The sequence below is a fragment of the Uranotaenia lowii genome, chromosome 2 (genome assembly GCF_029784155.1).
Source record: "Uranotaenia lowii strain MFRU-FL chromosome 2, ASM2978415v1, whole genome shotgun sequence".
NCBI lineage: Eukaryota > Metazoa > Arthropoda > Insecta > Diptera > Culicidae > Uranotaenia > Uranotaenia lowii.
The window spans coordinates 305,632,542-305,644,003 of record NC_073692.1 but is presented as its reverse complement, the minus strand read 5'-3'; the positions used below and the strand labels follow the sequence as shown (position 1 = coordinate 305,644,003).

Here is an 11,462-nt window from a genome sequence, read left to right as displayed (position 1 = left end):
GGTCTAAACAGGCCCTCCCTAATGTCACAGTTCGTAAGTGACTTTGAAGCTTCGTTTTGAATCAACAACACAGAATCTCTCCAATGAAGAGATTTTTGATTTTTTAGAATGCAAGAATGGAATGCGGTAAACGTTTTGACAATGTATCAAGAAAACTTTAGTCTTTTCGTAAAGTTTAAAATCGGCTATTTTATGAAGATTGCTCTAGCAAAACTAGGATAATCAGTAATCTTTGTTTATGATGTAATGAAGATCTATGCATTAAAACCAAACGGATTTGTACGATACTGTCGAGTCTTACCCCCAGAGGTGAACGAGCACAATACTCTTTCCTCATTATCTGAATCATATTTGTTATGATATGAAACAAAGGGTTAAAATAAGATATAAACTTTTTTATCAGCAAAGTCTCTCGATCACAGAATTAAAAAAACAATTTGTGAAAATTATTAATTTGCCGGATTCCCATTCTCCTCTATGGTTTAAGTATATAAAAATTATAGAGGAGAATCGGAAGCCGTCATATCTTTTTGGAAAAACTTAACAACGATCCTGATATCCTGTAAATCAAGTTTCTATGCTCCAAAAATAGAGACAGTTTGTGATTCCGGAGATGAAGTTGAAGCTTTTTCGAGGAGCGAGAAAATTTTAATTTTTATAAAATTAAAGCAGATCTGATCGCTTATTAAGCGAATTGACGGATGAAACTTCCGTTGACTATTCTTCAGACAAATTGCTTTTTTTTTGTTTCGATTATAGTCGTTTTACCATCTTTATGGCATTCGCGACTTTATCAACGTTACAGTTGGCGGATCGTTATTGAAAAACTTATCCGGTACAACTGTGTTCGATGTTTACTCTTGGCTCGAACTCGCGGACATCTGCTCAGGAGACAACGGACTTGCCAACTGAGCTATATCACAAGCCCAAAAAATTGCTTTTTGTATTCGCTCATTGCCAAGCTTATGTTGGTATCCTTTCATATTTTTTCCCGAACCATTGCTCGAATGGTTCGATAAACACTCTTCCAACCGTTTGTGATCATTATCCATGAATAAAATAAAAACGCATCCTATTCAGTAAATCCTTGGAACACACTTGACTTCTTCGACCTGCAGGCCCGGTTGCAGAAATCGCTTCAGCTTTTCGTCCTTTTCCTTGTACTGCACGACTAGGGTGTAGGTACAGTTACCGGGTTCATTAATTTCCTTCGGCATTTTGCCTATGATTTACGGTGAAAATCCGTAGAATTTGACTTCGCTAACCGAACGTGCGTGTTGAGTTGACGGTACCAGAACGTCTTTCGCGTAACGGTTTATATAAGACTTATAAAAAGAGTATTCTAAAAGTTTTCTTAAATGATAAAAAAGATCGGTTAGTCAAATTTTGTTAAACGTTTTAACCATAGCTAATTAACTTAAAAACATTTTTAAAATTTATTCAAAGGTAACAGCGATGTTGTTTTGTTCAACTTGGCACTTTTTTTAGATTATCAAATCTTTGTAGATTTCGGTTACTAGATATGGCCAAGAAATCATTCTCTTTAATTGAATAATTGTCGGACTTTTGGTTAATTCCTGTTACCGCTGAACTCATGTAACAATTACGAAGGTCTTCTTTAGTACCAGCTCGATAAAAGTTGAGAAATCCTGAGTAATTTATTTGTTTCATTGATCAACTAACTTCCAGGTTGGTCACTTGGCTCTGGAAGACTGTACCTACAGCTGCCATCGGGATGCCCATTTCGAGAGCAATTGTTACGAGCGGCATGAGCACGAAGCTCGTCAGCTGGCAGCATCCTTGCTGGAAACGGATGACGACGATGATGCGGCAAGTGAAGAAGTGATCGCAACTGATGACGGTAGTGGCGCTGAAACGGGTCCCACCAGCAATGATTTGGATGGTGATGGCATTCCCAACGATCAGGACCCAGATGATGATAATGATGGTTAGTGAGGGTTGAAATTTAAGCTTAGATTTTAGTAACTGACTGTGGCTTTTGGAATTTTAGGTATTCCAGATACTCAGGATGAAGACGATGACAACGATGGCGTGCCGGACGCCAAGGACATGGACGATGACAATGACGGTATTCCGGATAGCGAAGATCCGGATTCCAAAATGACTGCCAACGATCTGGATGGTGATGGTAAGTGCACGTGGGTTGTAGTCGAGTTTCCAGCTTTTGATATGATTGGAAGCAAATATTGGAAATGGCACGTTGTAGAGTACGGGTAGCAATAGGGTGAGCATTCTTCTAGGCATTCCCAATGACCAAGATGATGATGACGATAATGATGGTATTCCGGATGCGGAAGATCCAGATGACGATAACGATGGTGTGCTGGATGAAGCGGACAACGACGATGACAATGATGGAGTCCCAGATAGTGAAGATCACGACGCTAAGTCCAAAGGAAATGATTTGGATGGCGATGGTACGTAACCACACAGTATCTCCATCGTAACCGATTGCTCCTATTAAACTACTCTGAATCTCTTACTACTTTTCTACAAACCACTCCATACTTGTCGCCTCCCGAAATGGATCATCTGTGAACGTCCTCAGTGTTACGGGTACTTGGAACCATCACACAACATTCTAGCAATACTGTTACCATAAAAAATACACGAAAACCTTTAAGCCCTACGGTACATCTACGGTCGTAATGGTTCAACTGTTCGCCATCTTCATACAACTACTCAAAACTATTCTCGCTAACATCAACGTGTCAAAAACGCATCAAAATATCTTTCAAAACTCTAACCCTCTCCAAAAAACTCTTTCTGATGTTGGCTTTGTACCAATTTTACCAAAATACAATACATAATTGGTTTACTTTGGAACTTACAGGCATCCCCAACGACCAAGATACGGACGATGATAATGATGGCATTCCGGACACGGAAGACACCGACGATGACAACGATGGTGTGCCGGATGTGTTGGACACCGATGACGACAATGACGGCATTCCGGATGTTCGGGATAAGGATTCCCCGGTAACACACAATGATCTTGACGGTGATGGTAGGTTAAATCGATCCATGGGCTTACTCGTACTAACATGTGGCGTCTGTGTCCTACTAACTGGTTGTTTTCAAAAATGAGAAGAAAAATTATACGTAGTTTGTGCAATGTTGACAATTGGATATTGACCAAATTGGCAAGTTAAACTTTATTCTCTGCATGTGATTTCCACCTTTTCCCACTACGCGCCGGGTAGGTATCCCCAATGAACAGGATGATGATGACGATGGAGATGGTATTCCAGATGCCGAAGATGACGATGATGATAACGACGGTATTCCGGATGCTGAGGACCCGGACGATGATAATGATGGTATTCCGGACGACAAGGAGGGTGAACCCCTCGGTGACGATCTGGATGGTGATGGTGAGTTAATTTCTTATACTAACTGAGTAGTACTGATTCCTTCCGTTATTGATCCGGGGTGTACTGAAGGCCGCCTAGTCGGTTGCAAAGGAAAAAAAAGCTTAGGTCAATTTTGTTGCGACCGCAAATACCAACCCAAGGGCTTTACAGACTATTGAAGCACAATCTTTATTTAAAAACTTTCTTCTAGTCTAGAGTATCTAACTGACCAATGTTTTGGAAATTGTCCACTCTAATTTTTGAAGCAGATTGCTGCAAAAGCCATACGAACACGTCGTAAATAGCTGCTATTTCACCTACCCAAATTTAAATTTTGAATGTTGGTAGTTCGATGCCACCTCGTTCGAGGATCACAACCCGTTGATACTGAAAATCTATCAAAGTTTCATATGGTGGAAGTTCCTTTTGATCTGATCACCCACAAATTACGGATTGGTTGTTTAAAGCACGTGTCAGTGGTGAGATCGGAGGATTGTCTTTCAGTCAGTGAGGAAGGATCGGCTATGTTGTCTTTCTATGTTGTCGGTTATGTTGTATTTCACGTCGTATTTGTACGAAACGAGACGAAGACGCCCAACCATCTGTTCTTGTTAGGGCGCGCTTGGTGTTCTCGCGATGTCGACTCAGAATAAATGATAAACCTTGAGAATCTATGCACACGGTGAAGTGGCGACCGAAAAGATCAAACGAAAAATGTTCTACGGCCCACACAGTTCTCAAGGTTTCTATCTGGTTCTGGGGATAGTTCTTTTCCGTGGATGTTAAAGATTTTGATGCGAAACTGATGATACGAGGAGATTTGTCATGATTCTCTTGCACCAAGACCGCACCCCAAGCATTTGGTGAAGCGTCCGTATACAAAATCGTCCTATCACCATCTGAAAAGTATCCTAGGGTGGTTGCACAATCAGTTATACTTTTGATAATGGCCTCAAATGCAAGTTGTTGGTCGAGACCCCAAAACCAGTTCTTAGTTGCGGTTGCAGTCCATAAGGGGTTTGATATGTCGGCAAAGTATTCTATGTATGGGCTTATGTATGAGCCCAAGAAGCTTTTTAGTTCGGATACCGTCGTAGGCGGCCGAAGCTGACGAATGGTTCTTATTTTCACCTTATCGACATGAAAGCCGTTGCAGTCTAGCTCATGATCAAGAAATTTTACTCGTGTCTGATTGAAAAGGCATTTTTCCACGTTAAGAGTTAGATTATTCTTCCTTAAACCCGTGAGTACCAAACTTGTGGTTTGATGAAGTTTCTCCAGGGTGAGAGCGAATTCCTCGCAACACTGGGCACATTTCCCATTGAAATATTTCGGGGGCGCAATTGACCCCGAACATAAAACGGGTATAGTGAAACATGCCATTCTCCGATAAGAATGTTATCAGATCTCGTGACTCTTTGGACAACTCCGAGTGGTAGAACGCATTACTGAGATCAAGCTTCGTAAAAAACTTCGCCCCGGAAGTCGTTTTTTCCTTTTGGAACTGCCGATATTCCACTTATTCACTGTGGCGCGCCGTAGACCCTCTCGATGATTCCTTTTGCCTCCATTTCGTCTAAGCGATGTTTTGCAGCATCTCTGTAAGCGGCTGGCACATTAAAGTACGCATTTTTCACGGGAGGAAAACTTCTTTCAATGCTGAAACGAATCTTGACGCCTGACATAGTCGGAAATATTTCAATTTTGTTTGATTTGTCGCTACTGTTAACGCCAAGCCCTACGTCTAGCAGCCTAAGCTCACTTGCCGTCAATAGATCTTTTTCCTTGACTAAAGACTAAGAATTCGGGTTCTGCTATTGGCTTAACGACTCCAACGACTTCGATATCAGCCCTGAAAGCGCATTGTACCTCACCTGACGCTTCTGTGCTTCGCAGCGGTCCTACGTACAATGGATACATTGCTATGGGAACTACCTCACAGTGTTGGTGTGGTATTATGTGTGAGAACTGTTATAATAGCTCTGTTCATTATTATACCAGTCGTCGTGCATCAAACCCAAAAACCATTGAATTCCCCTATCGCACAGTCATTATCTCTGTATGCGCATGATACTCTGAGATATTTCCAGCTCACCCGTTTCTCGTAGTAGGACATCACAATCTCGTAGCATCGCTCATGTCGCTTGATAAGATGGCAGTCGTGGCGGAACAACGAACTACAAACTTGCGTCAAGCAGCGATGGAAGTTATTGCGGGTGTCGCATTGTTCTCTCACAGCACGTTTAACTTTTTTTTACCAGTCCCAATCCAGCTCAAAGGACCAAATATTATATACCAAATATTGGGCTATGATGCGTTTGAAATGTGGGGTGGACAAAATTGGTTGGAGTTGAAATTCTTTCTTATTGGTTCTGACAAGAACAAATTTCCCTGATCACAAAAACAACAGCTGTGCAACTTGAGTTTATTGACCAACTTCCAACGATCGCATGATGATATTGACGAAAATTTTCAAGTAGTTAAGCTTTAATTTATAGTCTTCAACTTGCAACTACCGTAGCAAGGTTATTGATAAATTAGAATTTTAAAACAATTATGAAGGTGTTTGGTATCCTTTATAATCAAGATAACTAATTAAAACCGTCAAAATGGAGACTGATCAATGTAACCTCAAAGCATCAATTCCTGAACAGCGACGAAATCGATGTTTTAATCAAATTTAAAGTAGTCCAATACATTTCTGCAACCATGCTGGACGTGTATAGGAGTCCAGTACTGGTTTTAAAAATATGAAACATGCCTCATTCCCCTTAACAGGGAAAATAATTGAAAAATATTGAAACAAGTGATCGATATTACCCCGGATTACGGTACATAGTAATCCACGACTTTCAAACACCGTTATGTCAGTCTTTACGCGCCTACTCGTTTCATATTTTTGAAATCGAAACTTTGCGTCAGCGATGTTTTTGGTAAAGGAATCGATAAACCTACAATTGGGAGTCTTTTTAACCAGTTCAAGAACATAAATGGGGTTTTAAGGTAATTCTGCAGCTTATCTAAAGCATGGATCACGTAAACTCTGAACGCATTAAAAAGGATCTATCTCGGAGCTATGTAAACGAAATAAAAATGTTTTATACTTTAAATATTGCACTTCAAAGGAAAAATAAGAAATTTTTTTTGTCTTTATTAGGGAGACTTTCAGCCTTTGGCTGGTTCGTCTCTAGAAAAATGGTTTTTTTTTACAATTCGTTTATTATATACGATTTTTTCAGGAAACACAACATTTTTTCTTCTTCTACTACGTCGTTCGAGAGTGCGTTCCGGATTGATCCATCTATTTGATATGCATTTGTAGGGCCTGAATATTGTGGACATTCCATCAGTACGTGTTCTACCGTTAACCACGCATTGCATAAGCCACATATCCTTACTGGTCCCCCGGAAATACAGTGTCGATGAGTGTACCTAGTGTGCCCCACCTGAAGTCTAGATGGTAGTATTTGTTCGCTCCTATTTGCCCAATCATCCCATTTGTTGGGTTCCCCTTTTATTTTTGCCAGGTTTAGATTTCTTTGCGATCTCCATTCCGTTAGCCATGCGTCCCATATTTTGGATTTCACCCAACGTGAAAGATCTGATTTAGGTATTCCAACTTCATACTGGGTTTCGTTGCGACCTAAGGCTGCTAGTCTGTCCGCTTCGATGTTTCCAAGTATTCCAGAATGGACTGGGATGTAGCAGAACGTAAAGTAGTCAGGAGCTGCGAGTTGAATGTGTTGTTTTGATGAAATTTCGAACTTTTCGTCGAGAACCACTCATTATAGTTTGGACACCCTACACTAGACTGAGTCGATTTGGGGTCATTTTGGAATTCCTCAAACCCTGGGGTCTAAAAAGCTTCGTCTTGGTCCAAAACTCACCCATGATTTTTTGCAAAATTTTTAAGTAACTGTTACATGAGTAAATTTAAACTTTTAGGTTTATATGGGAAAATTGAATATTTTGTACTGAAAAATCAACATCATTTTTGTTTCGACAGTGGAACCGAGCCAGCTGAAGGTTTTTGTTCTAATTTATAAAATTCCTTAAGGAAATTTTCCGCTGAACAACTTTGTCGAAGACCGTAACTATTACCGTATCTTATTAGGAAAAAAAAGTTATTAGCTGTTTAACAGGGGTATGTCTTTTCGAATTGATAAACAATAAATTTAATTGACATCACTGCTTGAGCCTCGCAAAGTGTTGCAAGGAAAGTAGTCAAGCAATACCTCGCTAGGCACCCTGCAGGCATGCCAATTGAATTTATTGTTTATCAGTGTGAAAAGACATACTCCTGTAAAACAGCTAATAACTTTTTTTTCCTAATGAGATACGAAGTTACGGTCTTTGAAAAAGTTGTTCAGCGGAAAATTTTCTTAAGGAATTTTATAAATTGGCACAAAAACCTTAAGCTGGCTCGGTTCCACAGACGAAACAAAAATAATGTTGATTTTTCAGTACAAAATATTTAATTTTCCCATACAAACCTAAGTTCAAATTTACTCATGTAAACGTTACTTAAAAATTTTGCAAAAAATCATGGATGAGTTTTGGACCAAGACGAAGCTTTTCAGACCCCAGGGTTTGAGGAATTCCAAAATGACCCTAAATCGACTCAGTCTAACCCTACACAGAAAATTGTTTTGACTATTACGTGTCACTGTTTCCATTACTTGTAACTTTATTGGAACAAAACGAATCGTAATGAATTTTCAGCACTGATCGAGGAAATATTTCCGAACAAAATACTGTCAAAACATTCCAGATCCGACAACTAGGAGCGCTATGATATAATAAACAGTGCGTCCAGATTTTGGATGATCCATGCTTAAGTTTTAGTTAATTCTAGTATTCGGTCTGTATGACAGCAGTCAAAGACTTAAAATATATCTAAAATTGGCGCTCAAAACTTTGAAAAAAAAAATCCACAAGGGGCGATACCAACGATCTACTGGGTGACGATCGCAATGCATATTTAGTATTCCACATGTGCCATTGTATCAATGCAGAAGTAGGAGGGAGTCCTGAATCAGACCAAATTTATGTAAGCAACGGATTTTCAGTACTTATGACTCGCCTGACTATCTGACCACCAGACTAGCGCAATCATAGCTGCTCAACAGAGTATTTATCCGAAAATTCATGAATTCCAGGTTCATTTTTCAACTTGTTCTTTTTTTAAAAAAATTACCAGATATAAAATGATGAAAGCTGGAACTACATACAAAAATATAAACTGTTACATTATCTTATACAACGAGCGCACTTATACTTTCAATTTGAACATCCGTCAATAGGTATCCCTAACGATCAGGACACGGATGATGATAACGATGGTATTCCGGATACGGAAGACACCGATGACGACGGAGACGGTATTCCGGATGCCGAAGATGTTGACGACGATAATGACGGCATCCCGGACATCCTGGACGAGGGATCACGCAATGCTAACGATCTGGATGGAGATGGTATTCCGAACGATCAGGACACCGATGATGATGGTGATGGTATTCTGGATGAAGACGATCACGATGATGACAACGATGGCATTCCGGATACCGTAGACGATGACGATGACAATGATGGAGTGTCGGATGCGGTCGAGGCTGCTGGTCCCAGCTATGCTGCGCCGAAGATTTGTCACGATCCGGCTTCGGATGTTTCCGATGAGGATGACAATGCTGATGATGACGATGAGCAGGAATGTTTCACTGCTAACGGTGCGGCCATTGATATGAAGGTGTCGATTGATGAACACGGCGAACGGGATGATGGCGAAGAATGTGTTTATCCTTTGGGTAGGTTGAAATTTGACTTCTAGGAGTATGAAAATGCTTATAAGAGATAAAACTTTTTTCAGATGGATTCAAGTGTCACATCGATAAGGCTTGGATTAAAGAACAAGAGCCAGGATGCAAACCAGTCATCGAATGCAAACTACGGGAACCCTACGCGGATAACTCCAGTTTGTTGTTCGGAACTACTTGTGATGGGGTAGGTCATAGATCTCTTATGAAAAACTTTATCTAATTCATACTTTGTTGTAGGATGAAGACAACGACGGAGACGACGATCGAGGTGATTCGACGTACTACTACTACTTATCGATCCGTGCCCTGTTAGATTTCTTCCTGCTAGCTGCCCTCACTTTGTTCAACACGATCATCATCATCGCAACTCGCGATCCATCGACCGGTGTTGCGCACTTTGGACGCCAGCTGGTTTGGGGTGCCATCGGCTGGATCATTTTCTTCAACGACGATTTCGAGCAACCTTACCTGCTGTTCATCATCCTGTACACTACGGCTGCCGTCATTCTGTTAAGTCCACTGCAGATGGATCTTTCTCCGCCGGAAGAGTGGTGGAAGTTCAAAACTACTCCGCAGAAATTCTTCTCGAATCCAGCCTTCCTCAAGTACGGCAAACAGTGTTGGTTACCGTTCTTGATCACCCTGGGCCTTGGATCGTTGTGGAGTATCATCGATTCGATTGATAAGTCTCACATGATTGATATCCCTAGTGAAGACACTGATGATAGCGGCAAACCATCGATCATGCGTACAGTTATCAAGACCTTCCTGCTGGCTGGTGATCTCTTGGCTATCCCGATGCTTCTTTTTGTTACCAAAATTATCGAAATTTACGGAACCTGCAAAATTCTGGTGGCTGCTTACCTGACCTTAGTCCTGCGTTACATTTTCCTCGCCATTTTTGACTGGCAATACTGGGACGTTGTTGAAGACATCCTGCTGCCTTCGACTCTGGGTCTCACCTGGGTAACCCTAGTGCTTCACTTCCGTGATATTCTGCCCCGCAAGGTCACCGCCATCGGTCAGGCTCTACCAGTCATCGCCCATTTCGGATTCGGTCGTTTCTTCGGTGCCTTGATCGGCATCGAGTACGATTACGATAACCTGGAAAATGACTACGAGATCATCGCTGGAATCCTCTTCGCCCTCACCATCGTCAGTATTGTGCTCTATCGCTATCGTGAAATAGTGCTGAACTATCTCGGCCAGTACATTCCGGCGTTGAAGCCGAGCGAGGAGGAGAAAACGATCAAGAAGGGCAAAAACGAAACGGATGTTTGAAACCCCCACGTACCCGACCAACTAGAACAGCAACTACAGCAACCAGCACCGTGTGTTTTTGAAAAGAATGAAAGGGACACTTTTCGAGTCTAGCTACAACATAGATTAGGATAATGGAGTGCGAGTTGAACGTCGCATCCTGCTAATGGGAGGAGCTTTTTTACGTTTAGAATAACTGAAAAGGGAGGCAGAGATCTACACAAACTTTTAACTAAATAGAGATTGCAGTTTTCGTTGATTAAATTCTGTAGTGCGCTTCTATGGAAAACTTAAGACAAATTTAATAAAGACTTGTTTTGATTGGCGTTCTGTGAACTTTGAATCGTTTTTAGTATTCGAACCACCCTAATTAGAATGTCAAATTCAGATTTCTGATTCGAATTTCAGATTCTGATTCAGATTCAGATTTCAGATTTCAGATTTCAGATTTCAGATTTCAGATTTCAGATTTCAGATTTCAGATTTCAGATTTCAGATTTCAGATTTCAGATTTCAGATTTCAGATTTCAGATTTCAGATTTCAGATTTCAGATTTCAGATTTCAGATTTCAGATTTCAGATTTCAGATTCAGATTTCAGATTCAGATTTCAGATTCCGATTCAGATTTCAAAACTAGATTTTAGATTTCAGATTCAGATTCAGATTTCAGAATTAGATTTCAGATCCAGATTTCAGATTTCAGATTCAGATTTCAGATTTAGATTTCAGATTCAGATTTCAGATTCAGATTTCAGATTCAGATTTCAGATTTCAGATTCAGATTTCAGATTCAGATTTCAGATTCAGATTTCAGATTCAGATTTCAGATTCAGATTTCAGATTCAGATTTCAGATTCAGATTTCAGATTCAGATTTCAGATTCAGATTTCAGATTCAGATTTCAGATTCAGATTTCAGATTCAGATTTCAGATTCAGATTTCAGATTCAGATTTCAGATTCAGATTTCAGATTCAGATTTCAGATTCAGATTTCAGATTCAGATT

At 40.4% G+C, this 11,462-nt stretch overlaps 1 protein-coding gene across 1 annotated transcript; it reads left to right on the top strand.

The window, feature by feature from the left end:
• Positions 1-21: 21 nt before the first annotated feature.
• LOC129742847 (serine-aspartate repeat-containing protein F-like) lies at positions 22-10,792 on the top strand. Its single transcript, XM_055734783.1, has 9 exons — positions 22-33; positions 1,690-1,948; positions 2,012-2,149; positions 2,262-2,438; positions 2,855-3,031; positions 3,228-3,398; positions 8,681-9,184; positions 9,247-9,380; positions 9,434-10,792. Exons 1-9 carry the CDS (start codon positions 22-24, stop codon positions 10,475-10,477), a joined length of 2,616 nt encoding a protein of 871 aa, XP_055590758.1. The 3' UTR covers positions 10,478-10,792.
• Positions 10,793-11,462: the final 670 nt, after the last annotated feature.